General features: G+C 41.1%; 1 protein-coding gene across 1 annotated transcript in view; it reads left to right on the forward strand.

Annotated features, from left to right (window-relative positions):
* The first annotated feature begins 14,666 nt into the window (after positions 1-14,666).
* Positions 14,667-16,828, forward strand: part of pacrg (PARK2 co-regulated) — a 133,574-nt gene continuing 131,412 nt past the window's right edge. Inside the window, exon 1 of the mRNA XM_030117026.1 lies at positions 14,667-14,712. Coding sequence (XP_029972886.1) covers positions 14,698-14,712 — 15 coding nt within the window. The 5' untranslated portion in view covers positions 14,667-14,697. The remainder of the gene's footprint in view (positions 14,713-16,828) is intronic.

The following is a 16,828-nucleotide window of genomic DNA, read 5'->3' on the forward strand; positions in this document are numbered from 1 at the left end:
ACTTGAAGACTCATCCCTCTGACGTCAACTTTTAGAGAAGTGTGGACACGACCATCAAAGAAAGTGCAACATTAAAGAGATTCATGTTGAGAGCACGCAAACTACTTCTTTTCTTCCTGAGCCACCATGACATTTTCAAATAACATTTTGATTTTTTTTTTCTTTGACGCATTCTTTTACCTGCACCGCCGACGAAAGGGAAGCAAAAATGCTATAGTGGCTACAAACCATTAGAACTCTCAAAGGAAAAAATAGCATTGATTGAAGGGGACTGAATCACTTACTGAGGCAAATTTCACCCCGGCGGCTTCATCCTGACACACGCAGGTGCCAGCATGATGTCCTGTTTATGCCAAGAAAAAAAAAAAGGCATTTCGGGGTATGTGGGAAAACATATTTTATTCCACTTTAATGTCAAGCTGTTTTGCACTGCAGAGGCAAATTGCAGTAGATATCTCTGGTTTAAAAAAAAAAGAAATGACATTTTAGTTGTAAAGTTAACTTCACAAACAATAAGTTTTACATGTTTTCTATTGTTCACAGTTGTGGGTCAATTTACATCCAACAGTCTTTAAGATTTTACATCACTTTTAAACCTGGTAAGCTTTCCTGCCCTCTATTAGATTAGTAAGGAAGCAGATCGATACGTAGGATATAGGCTACACCAGACAACTAAACTGTGTTAATATCCCTGTAATATGGAAGCTCTGTCATTTCTATACAGTGTCGGACGAAAATACAGTCTCCAGCCATGATGGATGGCACAGATTTGTCTCGTTAGCACAACACAAGTGGAACTAAATGAACACTGCCGGAGTGCGTAAAGGACTGTATAGACACCATAAAGCCTATTTCACAGTCCTGCATTCAGAAAAGAGAAAAGGCTTTTGCTTTTACAATTTTGAATACATTTTTTCAATAATTCTTAGGATTACTGGCAATCCTGATTGTCAGGGAGAAATCTAACTATTTGAAAATAGGAATACTTTGCAAAATGGTTTTTGTTAAGGTAAGTCTTAACTATGTTCTCACAAATGTTCTAAATCAAACGACAAGCTTGGGTGACGTTGATGGATCACGTGAAGCAAGAATAAAAGATGCTCCGCAATAAACCCGGATTTACTGAGCATCACGTGGAGCTGAGAAGAAATGTGAAAAAGCTCGAGACAACTTTGAAGAATAGTTGAAAAATTACCTCTCAGGACATTTAAAGAGCTTCAGGCTGAGCCGGAACGATGCAGAGTGCTCTCACCACGAAACCCAAGAAGGATTCCTTGGATGAAGGCCAAGAAAGGACGCCACTGCTGTGAGGAAGACAGAGAAAAGGCGAGGCTAATGTCTGCGAACACTGTCATAGGTGAGCCGCAATCTTCTTGAATAGTGGGATGAAACCAGGATGGAGCTGTGTGGGGATGCGGAGCATCACTTTGTTGAATCAGCAACAAAAAGACATCCACAAAGGAAAGTACGGCCTATCAGTGGTGAAACATGATGGAGCTTCCATCACGCGACGTCGCCGCCTCTGGCAACGGAGACGCCGAATGCATCAAAGAGACAAATTCTCAAGATTACCAAGACATTTTTGGGAGAAATGTGCTAGCCAGTGTAAGAAAGCGAGGCACAAGGCTCTTTGTATTTATATGTTTGTTACAGTTGGTCCAGTCATTTTGAGTCTCACTGTAATTTTATGGTGAATCACAGATTTTTCGAGGGGCTTGAGGGGAAAAAAGGACCCGCTTACTGTAATTAAAAGAAAACTTTGTTCTTGTTGTTGTGCGACAGTGTTGGATATTTTCTATATTTTGGATTGTATAGTCTTGATTTATTCATTTATTTGAAAAATAGACATGCAAATATTTCAGACAATATAAGAACTTGTTTTCAGAGGAAACTTGTGTGGAGAGCACTGCATTGTTTCATTTAATTCATGTTGAAATGATCGTTTTGGAGTAAGAACTTTGGAAACAAAACAAAGTTTGGTTATGATCTTGAACATGATGTAAAATCAGAGAGACAAAGACCCGTTCTGAGGGCCAGTCACAGCCAAGAGTCAGATTTCTTTATTTTTTTTAAAGGTCACCTCCACTTTGCCCTGAGTTGTTCTATTTATTTATTTATTTTTTGAAAGCACCAACAAATTAAGTACGAAAAAATGACACGATACTATAACAGTTTAGTCACACATCTTTACTTGGTCAGAAGTGTGAAATGTATATATCGTGTGTGAAATATCATATTTTTGTGCCAAATATCATTAGATAAAAATAAAGTGAGTTTAAATTCTCATTTGATGACTGAAGTATGTTTCCATAGAGCTTTAAAAAAAAAAGTCTTGAAAGCTATTAATCCCACAGAACTCCATTGACCTGTATCCACAAAGGTGTATTTTTAGTCTTTATTGTTCTCTCGTCTCCCACTCCTCCTCTCCTCTCACACACACACACATCTGTTCATGGCCGTTCACGCCACTAAAACAATTACAGGTAGTTTCCCTCTGTGTTAAGAGAGCGACCGAGGTGCGCTTGTTCTATAATTATGACTCTCATCGTGCGCATCCCGCCGCAGTGGCCCAAACCGCCATATCTGCCTCAGCCACTTTGTTCGGCGGATGTCAGATCTCGCTGTGCGGTCTGCGTAGAGAGAGAGGCCATTATATTTAAAACGCCGCGGGAACTTCGGAAAACAACGGGGACACTTGGTCGCTTTCCTCTAATTTCTTCTCTTTTGACACCAGCCTTCTTGGTTTTGTCTTCTCGGCACACTGACACCTGCTCCTTTTCCCTTGCTCTTCATTTCTCCACCTCCCTCTCCCCTTTCCCGGGTCTTTTTATATCTACCCCCTCCAATCTTTATGCCTCACATGCTTTCACACTCCATTTTGCACGCCGGCTCCGGGTATCCCCACTGTGGAGAACTCTGCTTGTTTCATCTGGGTGTGGAAACACTGTGCTAATATTGCCTGCTTATACCCATTGGGCGGGATAATGGCAGCCATCACTCACCAGACGCAACACAAAAACTGACATTTTGCTCTCCTTGCGCTGACAAACAGCGCACACCTCCCACTGTTCTGTCACTCTCTCTTTTGTCTTGCATTCCCCCCCCTTTTTTCCCTCTGAATCCGTCCCTCCCCGGCTGCGTCTCCTCTGTCATTTGTCACCCGAATCTCCCAGCTATCGTGTATTCATCGACAGTTCAGTCTTTCAAAAAGTGGTCTCACACAACAGAGGCAGAGGCCTTGACCCCTGAAGGAGGCTGTCAGGAGGAAAAAAGAAAAAAAAAAGGAAGCTACTGCACTTGATTCTAAAAGCTCTACAAGCGATCATTTTACTCTTGCATTAATTATTCAGTCAAGTCCTGAAATAAGGGACACATTAAGAGTCGTGGCTACAATTACAAGTCAATCATCCTACAGGGAGTTCCTGCTGCAGTGATGCATCCACCGGCGGGACGAACTGCAGATGTATCACCATTATACCTGCCCTTATATCTAGTAACATATCAGATAAGACATGCTTTAACACAAAGAGCTGGGCTATATGAGTAGCAACTGAATAATATATTTCATTTTATCATTTCGATTTTTTTTTTTTTCAATCACTAAATGCTGTAAAGTCCCTCGAACTGGACCCTGATGATAAACCAACAGCATGAACAAATAACATCATAAAGATATGGGAGGCTACATTCTTATATAACGTGAGATAGGATGGGACAGGCTTTATCGTCGATCCACAGACCAGCCAATAAACTGGAGCTGCTTCATGAAAGACTGATCCAGCAGTACAGAAAATACCCCTTTACTTTAAAGGTAGATAATATTAATTGAAATAAGGTCAAAGGAGATAATAAATAAAATGTGATAAGCTGCAGGTCATGTTCTTTATGAATAAATAGTTCTTATTTTGTTTGTTGGCGAGATGATTGCTGTTGAATTCAGGAATCCACCCAGGATTGAATTAATAAATTCTTTTAAGCTATATTTGTACCCCCTTAGAAATGCTTGAAATATTTCGGGTTTAGTGACTAAAACCTCGCCACTTAGTTGCTAACTTTGTCTGTTTGAAGTCTCCAGCTGCAGGTACTGTGAAGAATAGTGTTGAATCCCGTGATTATCTCCAGGCTCATCACAACAAGCAACATCTTTCATCATAATCTTTTTTTCCACAGCCATTCGCTCAGCCGGTGACATAAAAATATTGATTATAGCAGCTTTAAGTTTCAGGCTCTTGCGGAATAGTTTAAGATCAAGCTCATAGTCTTGGCATAGTGCACATGGAATCCCTTTATATTTGAGGTGGTCAGTTAATTATGGTTAAATGCATATTATCTAGTGTTGATTCAGAGGACTCAAAAGTCTCACATGTACAGTGCATACTTTCGCCACAGTCTCGCTTAACGTCGTTTAAATTAAAACTATCTATTAACACAATATGAGCTTCCTATCGCGTTACAGCTGCAAACCCAACCAGCTTCCATCCCCCTGCTTTTGATTAGCTTTCATACAAATCAGCAATTAATTTAATAACTCATGTAAACACTTGACATGAAGGACAAAGCAACGCTACGAACGAACAGCCGCCACTTTCTGCCAGGGGGGCCTTGAGTAGGAGGCATTGTTAAGAGGTGAGAGTCTGCAATATGTTTCTTTCTCTCAATTAGAGCCGCCAATGCATCTGGCTGGCGCGTCTGCTCGTCTCACACAAGAATAAACCGCAGAGGCTGATTAATCTAATTGCTCTGATTGCTCGGGCTGGAGGATAAAGGTGAGGCTCAGCAGAACGCCACGATGACCAGTCTGTTTATTCACCCGCACGGGAAACAGATGCATGAAACGGATAATAGAAGGAGTTTGTTTCAAGAGCGGAGCTTCCGCCACGGGACCCCCTGCTGTCTGATTGGCCATCATCGGCTAAGTGGTGCCAATTATTGGGCAAAGTTGTCGACCATCGTTTTCTATCCATAACTGGGTGCTGGAGCTCATTCCGGTACATCTGGAGGAGGTCGCCAGTCCATCACAAACGAAACGGAGATAAATCGACTTTACATCGCTGATTCACGAACATGTGTTCAGGGAGTGCCACGCCTCCACATGCAGTCAGTTTCTCTTCCTAAAAACTGCTGTATTCAGTAATTTCTATAATTTCAGTTCTTTTTTTGAAAACAAACTATTATGTCATTGTTCATGACAATCACATAAAATGTTAAGTTTCTGAAAATAAACAGCTTTTTTTTTGCACAGGTAGTGTTTAGAAAGAAACTACAAAGGTGTGAAAGCTTTTATAATACTTTTATTCCAGTGAGAGTGAATTGTGAAATAACATCCACTTTGTTCAACTTTGCACTGTTTACTTATTTTTATTAGGTTTTACACTGATTTTAAAATTTTAGAAAACTTTAAAAAAAAAACTATGACAAATTTAGGACAAAAAAAAAAATCCAATTTAAAAGTAACTCACAGTTCTTTTAAAGCCTAAACCCCTTTTAAAGGGTTCAACTGGACCAAGCAGCACCGAAGATGGATGAATGGATCCACTGTAAACTGAAAGAAAAATTCCACATGCACAAAAAGAAGAAGAAAAAAAAACCCAACAAACAACCAGATGATTGTAGAAAGCTGTACTTTTGTCCAATCAAAATAAAGTTTTGCATTTCGAGACATCAGGCCTCATTTTTATCCCTTCAGGGTCATTTAATCCTCTCATTAACTCCCCTCTGTACACCCATATTTCCATTGTTATGAATTTAACCTAAACATGAATCTCACGACAACAACAACAGCCTGGACTCCCTCTTCGCTTTAACCTCTGGTCTCTCTAACTTTCCTGTTAATCAACTGGAGAATCAAAGTGTATCAGGATGTATTGCTGTTGTTGAGAAGCCCAATGAAAACCCAGGATTGATTCCCACAGCAGCTCAATAACAGCCATCCTTCCTGTTTCACCCTTCTCGGTGACGATGCTCAACCCCCGAACACTTCACGCGTCATGATTGCTGTAAATGAGGATGACATACAAATGCTTACATTGTGAGAGAAAGCTAAATCTGAGTGACGTAACGGAACACGAGCCTGTAAAGGTGCATTGCACACAAGATGCAGTGCACTGAAATATAGCTATTATGGCAAACGTTATAATAAATACGTTCAGTTCAGGTCTGTTATTTCAAACTATTTATCATTTCAAGCAAACATGGAGGCAGAATTTCATCCGTCACAAAATGTCAGCCGCTGTTATTGTGGCGGGCTGCACTTTACAGTAAAGCTTCGCCTTCTCCCATTAACCCCGGCGATCCCGGAGCGGATACATCTACCCTTTTCAAATCACTGTCTCCCGGGTAACTAAGGCAGTTACTTTTTGCACCTGTTAAGAACTGAAAAGACGGAGAGCAGATGATTCACCTGGAGCCAGACTGCAATCACCTCTATTCATAGATTAATAACCTCCTATGGTTCCAGCCTCGCCGCTTTTACGTGGGAGGGTGCTCTTCAGCGCCGGCGGTGAATGCTAACACAGCACTGGAGCCGCCATGCAATCAAGCTGAAAATGATTGCAAATTTTGATGAGGGATGTGATATTTAGCCATTTTTATTTCACACCTGCACGCACGCACGCACTCAAACACACACACACACACACACACACACACACACAGGCACAGTTGCCTTACGCATTCAGCGTCTTTCCTGGTTGGCTGGAGTTCAACTTCCAGTATGCGTGATGAGCAGGGGACGGTCGCCGGGCACAGCGGAGGTTGGTGAGGGTCAGTAATCTGCAGTCTCACACTCTGAGAGACGGTGACTGCTTTGTGGCTGGGGTAAGGCGGCGCCGCCCGGCTTCAGGGTCAGGGCACCGGGGACCACGGACACTCTCCCTTCAGATGTGACAAATACGATTTGGCATGTCGGTGCATGCTCAAGAACATCGCCCTCCCTCGCTCGCAGTGCACTGTTTTCTCTCTCGCTGGCACACAAACACCCCCTCTCACACAGAAACACATACCTAATAGAAAAAAAAAAAGTGGCTTTCTGTATTTTTTTTTCTCCCCCACAAAAGTAGACAAAGAAACACAAATACATTCAAAGAGAAACGCAGTTACTCACTCTTGCATGAGTATACACACACACACACACACACACACACACTTACCTACACTACACTACACGTACCTCACTCCACTCCCCCTGTGGCTGTCATCAAAAGCAGCCCCTACACAACGTTAAAGTAACAGCTTGCTTTTATTCTCCCCTCTTCTCATTCCTGTCTTTCCCGACCGCTGGGCTCCTCCTCTCCACTGTGGTGCCTTGCCTTCCAGTCATTCCATGTCATATCCCACCTCTCCGACACCTCTCCCACCACTCAACAGCTAAGTGCATCCGCCGAGCCTCTCAGAAGGGCTGTCATATATATTTCAAAAAGGTTTTCAAAGCAGGCTCGGAGGAATGCGCGTTCACCATGAGACGACACAGGGCATAATTTTATGCGGCGGCTCTTTAGAGTCATTTTCCGTTCTTGAACACGTCTTTTTTTTTTTTTTTTTTTTTTGCTGTTGTTGTGAATGTCGTGCTGTCATTGTGTGCGTCAAAGTGTACCTATGATTTTCAATCTGTCACAGTAAGAAAAAAAAAGGGAAAATGCATGATAATTACATATTTTGTGTTGCTACTGCAACACACAAGAGCGCACGCACACACACATGAAAGCAAAACTTCACAGAATATCTTTACATATCAAATCTTGTATGATGTCAATATCAATTGAACTTCAAAACGTATGAACGATGCTGTCCGTGTGCTAAAATAATAACTGAAACAATGAAACACGGCCTCGTCACCAGTTATTATTTTCTGATTGATGTGGGAATCTGTATCAACAACACACAATATATGCTTATACTGTATGTTCACACAAACCCGGGTGTAATGATGGCAGAGTTTGATTGCGGTAAATTCTGCTAATAAGAAGGTGTTGGGAGCTTTTCTTGTGGAGCTTGCATTTTCTCTAGAAGAAAAACACATGGGTGGTGATAGTTAGAAAATACCAATTTGTAATACTTTCTTTAATGCTGTTGTGGAAATTGTGGTAATTTCACTTGCGTGTCTGCTTGTCCTCATAACCCCCACCCAGGATCTCAAGTGCCGGGAAGTCTTAATAATATTTAAAGTTAAATGCCATCTGTTCCCGGGGTCTAACCTGAATACCAATACGGCTGCAAAATGCAGCAATTAACAGAGCCAAGATGTCAGGAACGCCGGAGAGGAAGGCTTTAAGCTTCCCGCTCCAGGAAAGGAGAGGCAGATGTGATGTGAACAGATATGACTTTTCTGGAAGAGAGGGAGGAAACAAAAAAAACAAAAACAAAAAACAAACCTCATCCTGCCCCCACCTTCACAACCTCCATCTGCCCGTTCTTCACTGGATCCCCCAGAATCATCTTTACTTAGGGGAATTTACTTTGAAATATATAGACTTTATAGCTGCTTGTCTCCTTCTATTTGGATGCTTTATATACAGAGCAAACTCACATCAGTCAGGTGAATGAGAGGCATGTTGGCTTTTTTTTTTTCCCTTCTTCTGAAATTAAAGCAAATTACATTTGCTCTGCCACAGTTTGTCGCCGCGGGGATGTTCTGTTTGTGTTTGAGTGTGTCATTGTGTGCATGAATAAGAGGGGAAATGCATTTGAATAGTTTGATTAAAAAATATGTACACAAGACAGAGGCAGACATTAAAACTCCCCACATCACGCTCCGGCTAACGCTTATTTGAACGGGCTTAAAAATGTAATTCATTGCAAGTATGTTTTGTCACGCACAGCCCCGTTTTTCGATCATTATCTACGTGTTTGCTGTCAACATTGACGTTTCATCTTTTTTTTTATTTCATTAAATGATATTAGATATACAAAAAATGGTGCATTAAAGTCTGGATTTGCTGAGATGAATCTGGCTCTGTCACTCATAGTTTCCCGGGTATTATTTTTTGCCGTTCGTGCAATATAAGGAATCGCATATTATTCTGCTTTCAATCAGGTAATATCAAATAAATTATCTTTTCTCCCATAGGAAGATCTTCCTCCTTGAATAATATCTTCATTACATCCATCGTTATTCTTTAGATGCTCTGTTATATGAGCCTTGTAAGATCAGTGGATGGAAGAAGCCAACTTAGCGGTTACATTTCTGGAAAAAAGTATTAAAAAAAATTAAACTTGTAATAACTCAATCCAATTTTCATTACCCAAATATGCAAAATTGAACTTGGCAAACATGGTTTTGAGGAAACTTAACTGCAGTCTGTGTCACATTGAATAAAATGTATTTGCTGATGCAAATGACTTGTATGTGTGCGCAATTTTCAGCAGACGCGGCTGGCTGTAGGTTGCTGAAGAGTATTATAAAATATCACAAAGGGAGTTAAGCTGAAACAGAAAATGAACTTCTTATCATTACTCAGTGCACTTCAGCCAAACTCCCGAAAGCTTCATCACCTGGCAATCGTGGATATCGTACTTTGACAGTTTTATTCACTCCTTTCTTTACTTTTTGTGGGATTAATCTATAAAATCAGATGTTTACCATTCTCCAAAGTAGAATTCCAAACACAGTTCTTCCCCTTCACAGTTGTCCCCAACACTATGTCTGCATACATAAAGAAGCCCACCTTTTGTGTGTCCCACTGGGATCACTGGTCTCTGTTCACACATCCAGGTTCATGTGACATTGACCTGTGGGTGACAGCAGAGCTCGAGTCTTCAGAGGTTTAGGTGTTGCCAAGGCTGCTGAAAGCACCAGCGGTGGGGTCGTGCTGGGAGGCGGGAAAGCCTTCAAACCACAACTCAAAGTGACAAAATACTTTAAACCGGCATTCAAGCACAAAAATTGGAACAATAGAATTAAACTCAAGGGATATTTGAGAGTGTCAAAGACAAATGCACAACTGGTGAACAGTTATTTACGGCAAGCGCAATCATAAAAAACAATTATCAAGCAAAGTGCAGAGTTACCCTGTACGGTCCATATGTTTGTCATCCAGGCCCGTGTCCGATTATTGCCGCCACGGTCCAGTGGGCATGTTAGACTCTGCGCTCCGTGGGGGGTGCAAACTGTGTCTTCCAATATCAGCTGGCCTCAAAGCTGCTTCTATAATGCATGAAGATCAATACGCTGTGGCTTTGTGAGGGAGGCCTTGCAATTCTGTGCCCATATCAAGTATTCTCGCCAACTGCCCTGCCGTTTGAAGAGATCTATGCCTTTGGATTTATCGGGACTCCGGGGAAAGCTGACTACAGTCTGGATACCCCAACTGCGATTGTTTGGAACAAAAACAAAGCTGGCAGAGATATGTTTGGGGTATTTCTGACATTTGCTGTTTTATGACAGTGTTTGATGACGGCTCTCAGAGAGGCATTTTCGAGAGATCGGTACTAAAGAGGCATTATACCAGTAATCCCTCTCAGTCCTAGCTCCTCCAAACTTCATGTTCAATGGATTCTCCATTAAAAAAATATTGCTGATGTGCTTATGGTATGACAAGGCAGTTTTACGTGTGTGCTGTGGTATCACGGAGCTTGGTCTTGTGTGCAGAATCAACAAACTTGGATGTTTGCACTGCCAGTTCTCCTGCATCTCATATTGCAAATATAAAGATTAAGAAGAAAACTCAAAAATACTATGTAAGATAAGAATAAGAAACATTCATTCCCATGCCAGTTTCCAGTGAAATCTACTTCTGACCCGTGGAAGAGCCTGTGGGAGTTTAGACAGTGACGAAATGTTAAAAGTCATTAGCTTATGCTGTCTAACTGCATGTTGCTCACAGTAGTCCAGATCAAGTTCGTGGGTTGGAGCCTCTTCCAGCACACACTCGGCACAAAGTGAGCACACACAATGGCCTGGACCTGCACCCTGAGACAAAAAATGGTGACTCTTTCTCACATTTGGCAACATGTAAACTCCAAACAGAATCAGCTGGCTTCAAACTGAGGCCGTTTTGTCGTCACCGTGTTCCTGTTCTGCCAAAGAGGTGAACGCAGTGTGTGAAGGTCGCATTCAGTGAACTCAAAAACACCATTTCTATTGTTCCACCTCCACTCAAACCCCAGCTTTGGAAACTCTTGTGGCCTTTGGAACCTGATAGTAAAGAAATGCAGACAACTTTAAATCAGATTACTTAAGACTGAACTTATTGGAAATAGATTCAAAGTATTACATATAAAAAAGAAGGTGATCTTGTAGAGTCGCCTTATGGCGGATGCACTGATGCATCTTTACAGATGGCAGAAGTGCTATAGTAAGCGTGAACAACATTAAGGACATAGTCTGCTGTTCTGATGATCCTTTGCAGGTTGAATACACTTGGGAGTGAGGATCAAAACAATCAATTAGATCTTCCAGATATCAGTGCCTCTTAAAAAGTGAGAAAAATAAAGTAATGAGGCTGACAACAATAATTCTGTGAAAAGATTAAAAATGTTTTCCCCATTTATAAGGTATTCTTTATATTTTGGCTCATTTGATTCATTTGTTTTTGCAGTCTCGGTTGTAAAGCGTCCCTGAATTCCCTGCTTAAGGTGTTGAAGGATCACTATTGCGACGCATCATTAGGAGGGTAAAATGAACTAATCTCATGACAGACTGATAATAGCTTTCATTCATTTACTCAAGGTGAAAGTGTGAATGAGTAATTATGAAATAAAGAAGTGTATTCATTTCAAAAGGTGTGTTTGAACAGGCTTTCTTCAGAAATTATGGCCTGGGTCTGCAATTAATGGCATTTGGAAATAATGGATTACAGTGTTGAAGTATTTTCTTGAAAACCAAAAGAAAAATGGCATAATGGTGTAATGAGCCAGAAGCATTCCTGGTGTAATATTACTGAGATAGCAAGATATATGAATGTGTTGTTCTCCTTGATGGTGAATTGGGTTATATGTGCACCTCAAGTGTGGGAGCTGAACACGACACACACCATTCAATATAAAAACTAACCAAGGCCCCAGTCCAGTATACAGTATACCAATTTTTAGGGGATTATGTAACAATACTATATGTATATTAGAAAAAATTCACCTCTGACATCAGTAAATATGGACTCTGGCTTTGCAATTATTATCTGAGGAACAGATTGGCTGTGATGGTTGTGACTTTCCCCAACATACCAATCCACTATTTTACTAATGTATCTTTTGGGAGCCCCACATTATGTGTAGGATTTAAGAGTGTCACAGTAACTGTGAGTTTGTAAGGTTTTAATGTTTAATATGTCTCTTCTATAGTGTTCCTATTGGGCATCAATATATCTTGTGTGCATTTCAATGGTCATAAAAAATGTAACATAATAGGATACGGCATATACAACAATCCTGATTCCCTTTTGCAGAGGAAGGCATTTATCACAGTCGTGTACCTTGTGCTCGTGTGTGTGACTTTCACAACCTGATGAACTGCTAAACCCAACAAGCCCCTGGTTGCTCTCCCTCTTGCCTAATGGTCGACTCTAATGGCTGTTTGTCTTGTTTCATGGTAATTGGAGGGCAACTTACTCTGCAGCAAAGTCCCTGCTATCCTTTCCCTACAGAGATTCTTCTACGGGCTCCCTCTGGGTCTTCTGCTTTGTAGGTACCAGTTTCTGCTCTAATGATATCATAATTGCTGTTTTCCCACATAGTGGACAATGGCTGCCAAGCCTGAAGGTGGCCTACCAAATGAGCTGTAGTTCAAAACCAGGGATAGCATGATGATGAAGAAGACTGTATAGATGCATAAAAAAAAATCTATCAAAGCACAGTGCACTACAGTTCTTTTTTCCCCGATGTATTTATTTCTCCCCAAGTCTTTGCCGACCTCCCGGACCACCTAGTTTTCCACTATGCATCATTAGCAGCAATAAATGCTAATGAATCCCTGCTGTGTCAATCAAGTGGACACAATGCGTTTGTCCTTGAAAAGAGCTTAAGAGACAAAGGCGATAACTTCACTCGGGTGGTGATCAGCCCTGGCAGATTGAGGTAAAGGTACACCTTTATGCACATTTCAACATGAACTAATGATGTTTTTCACATTTCATGCATCATCCTTGCAAGGCCTGCTCCCACAATATACAAAGACCAGTTCCAGCCCTATCCATACGCTAACAGGAGTGAGATAGTGCTGCGCCGTTTGAACAATCATTTCTCAGTCCAGGGTGAATTCATGCTGACGCTCCAGTTTGTTCAGTTTGCTTTCTGAAAACTCCCCTCTTCCTCTTTTTAATCCTCTGAAGGGAAGCGGAGTGAGGGCGAGAAAAAGAAGGAGAGACTAGCATTGAATGCTGACAGGGACATAACTTGCCTTCCCTGCATACCTTGTTTACAGTCTCCCTCTCTGCTGCTATACCCTCCTTTCTCAATGGAGCCATAAAAAACAAATAGGAGCTTTTAGAGAAATTGCCTGTGCGCTGAAGATTAATAACACTTGCACAAGTTCACCCAAGAAAGTCTCCAGAGGCAAGAACGATATTGGAAGATTAAAAGCGCCACATTCCTAAATTGGAGTGATTCAGTGCCCAGATCGCTCTCTAACCAGCTCATTGGGAGTCAAGGCTTTGGTCAACCTCCCAGACAAAGAGCATCATTAAGTATTTACTTCTGAATGAGAGTCCACCCGCTAAGTATAATGATGAGCTGAGAGTGTGACTGATTCCACATGTCCAAGGTAGAAGTGGCCTTGGTGCTGTTGCTGAAGCACAGAAAAGGACAAGTCGTCCTGTGTGAGTTCAGCCCGTTGCTTCACCATTGTGGTCCATTAAGTTAAGTGCCAAAAGAAGAGCTTTGACTTTAACAGCAAAATGCAGTACAAATTCTTATTTATCATTGAACTAACACTGTGGCAGACTTATTTATGCATCCATATGAGGAGATGTATCTGTCTTTCTTAATATGTATGTGATCAGATTTGTGTGAATGGTGATATCTGCATGCCTGCAATATTGCTTATATTTCTGCATCAAAATGTGTGTTGATATTTGTACTTGAGATATTTGTATTTGAGAGTGCATACTTATATTTTCAATTCATATCCACAATGACCTGTAAATATCTCAGCCTTCACCTCTATCTTAAACAGCCATCTCACTTTGGTCTCTGTTTATAAGTGAAATTTTCTGCTTTTCTGCAGCAGAAAGGATTTGTGTACAACCTTGGAGCTTTTTTTCTTCTTCTTCTCATGTCTAGACTCACAATCTGACTCTGCCAGGTTGTGTGACATGTGGTGTCCACTGTGTCTCACAGCCAATCTGATTATAGCTCTAGGGTATAAATTAATTATTATTTTGCATTTAGATTATATAATAACTTGACACATTACACAAATCTAATAGAAACAAGAGTGATAAAATACATAGACCATTTAAAGCTTTATTTTTGAAAGTATTCTCTATTGATCAATCACGACACTTAGGTCTGTTTACTTTCAGCAGCGTCTTACCGTTTCCATGGTAACCACCAACCAGCTGCCACCGGCGACTATGGCAGCACCTCCGTTGTCCAGCAACCCTCACATAAACAAAGCTCCTCAAGTTTTGAGTGTCGATTTGGAAAACGCGCCCCGCATTGTATCCACCTTCTGGACTCGTGGTTTGAGCTTGGAAGGCTGTGTCTGCTGAAATGTTACCGAAGAAGACGGAGCCGAACGCGGAACGTTTCACGACGAGGGCCACGATGAAGAACGCCAAAGTGAGTCAAGCTAACTTGATGTTAGCTTAAACTGTGTAACGTTTACTGAATACTGACAGCTGCACAGGGGGATACAAGCAGGCGTGCTTCTTGTTTATCTCATCAGGCATTAGGTTAACTATCAGTTCGAGCATTTATCTTTTCATTATAGCTTAAACGTGCACGTTACTACTGAAAACAACAGACGGACAGCTACCTGCACAGTGACAGTCAGCCAGCACTCCGACCTGTCATTCATGAAGCGCCACTGTCCGGGTTCAGTTACAACTAATGGAGGAATCCAAAGACAAAAGCTGGAGTTTGCTGTTTTAAACAATATCAAGCTTTCTCTTTTCCCTCGTGATTTTCTTTTTGGCATTCACAGGGCTGTATTATTTTCTGCTGCACATGCAAAACATCAGTAGCCCATAGAGATGGGGCAAAAAGGGGAAAACAACACACTACTGCCTTTATTTTTAATGTTATTTAATGCGTGTGCGCAAAAGTATGAAGATACCAGGGCTCCAAAATCGTCCAAATAGCTTTCATGACCTCAATTCTGTTCAGAAGCTTTAATGTGATGAATAAATGAAATGAAACTCAGAAATTATGTGTTAAGAAAAATGCAAATGCTGTTTTTGTAATGTAGTTAGTGTTTGTGTTTTAAGGATAGAATGCTTTTGGGATTTGTTTGCATGCAGCACAAAAAATGATCTAGAAAATACATGTTTCAATTCCCCCCCTAATAACTACATGTGGTATATAGTATATTCGTAACAACCATGACACACTTTGGATCTAGTTTTATTAAAAAAGAAAAAAACAACAACAACAACAACAAAAAAACCCCATTGTGGATTTCTAATGGAAGTTATTATATGCTCTCATTTTGCACAGATAATGATGAATTAGAAAGGAGTAATGGCTTATAGAGCCATGGACATTAACCTTTATTGGCTTCATTGACTTCATTGATCAGCCAGTGAAACTCACTTTTGTTTGACCAAGTTAATGTAGAAATGTGCACTTACTGTGCTTGGGACAAGATTTCTTTTGGACTGAAAAGTGCCCTTACAGAAATGTAAAAAAGGATGCCTAGAGGTGGCCTCACACAATGGTTGCACATTACTTTATCACCATTGATCAGTGAAAAATGAACATCTATTGCTGAAGTCAGAGAAAATGTTTTGTTTCCCATAACTTGTTTAATTTTCATATCCATGCATGTCGCACATTTGCCCCTGAACAATCTCAAAGTGCAATATGCTTTGGATTTATTTCTTTTTTGTTTAACTTGGTTACACTGACACAGCTTGAATGCAAGGTGCTTGGCCTTCCTTGCGAGTAATTTTGGGTTCAGTATCTTGTCCAAGGACGATCTAATGCACAGGTCAGCTGTGGACTGAACTGCTGACCTTGCAGTTGGAAGACAACCTGCTCTGCCGCCCGAGCTATAAGCACAAACTTAAGAATAAAGGTAAAAAATGTAAGAATAGTTCATATTTTACTAGACTTTTTATGACCCAACACATATTTCTTCCTGCACAGTGCAGCTTATTTGTAATCATTTTACTTGATGCCTTATTTTTACACAATAACAATAGTGTCACTGTCGTATTGTTTGAACATGAACATAAACTGATATTGTGGGATTATTTAGCTTTCACAGGCCTGACAAGATTTGTAACAGTTGCGCTTGTTGATCCTAATAAAGTCACCACAGGCAAGAACGACAGCGAGTTAAAAGCGCCACATCCCTAAATTGTAATGATTTAGTGTTCATGCTGTTCTCTAACCAGCTTATTTAGAGTCAGGTCCTCAGCTTACCTGCCAGACAAAGAGCATTCTTAAGTATTTACTTCTGGATGAGTGTCCACTGCAGCACTATAATGATGAGCGGAGGCTGTGATCGATCCCCTGTGTCTGTGATGGAAATGCGGTGGTTTGCCAGACGGACGGTTCATCCTGTGTGAGGTTAGGTCGTCTTTCACCATTTGTTGCCCATCATCACATGACTGTCAGTCTTACTTGAGAGTGATCAGTGATTGATCCGCAAGCAAATTCAGTTGACCTTGTTCACCCGTTGGGGACCCCAGCCCCCCCCCCCCCCCCCCCCCCCCCCCCTCCACAACTATTT

The sequence above is a fragment of the Salarias fasciatus genome, chromosome 19, assembly GCF_902148845.1.
Source record: "Salarias fasciatus chromosome 19, fSalaFa1.1, whole genome shotgun sequence".
Lineage (NCBI taxonomy): Eukaryota > Metazoa > Chordata > Actinopteri > Blenniiformes > Blenniidae > Salarias > Salarias fasciatus.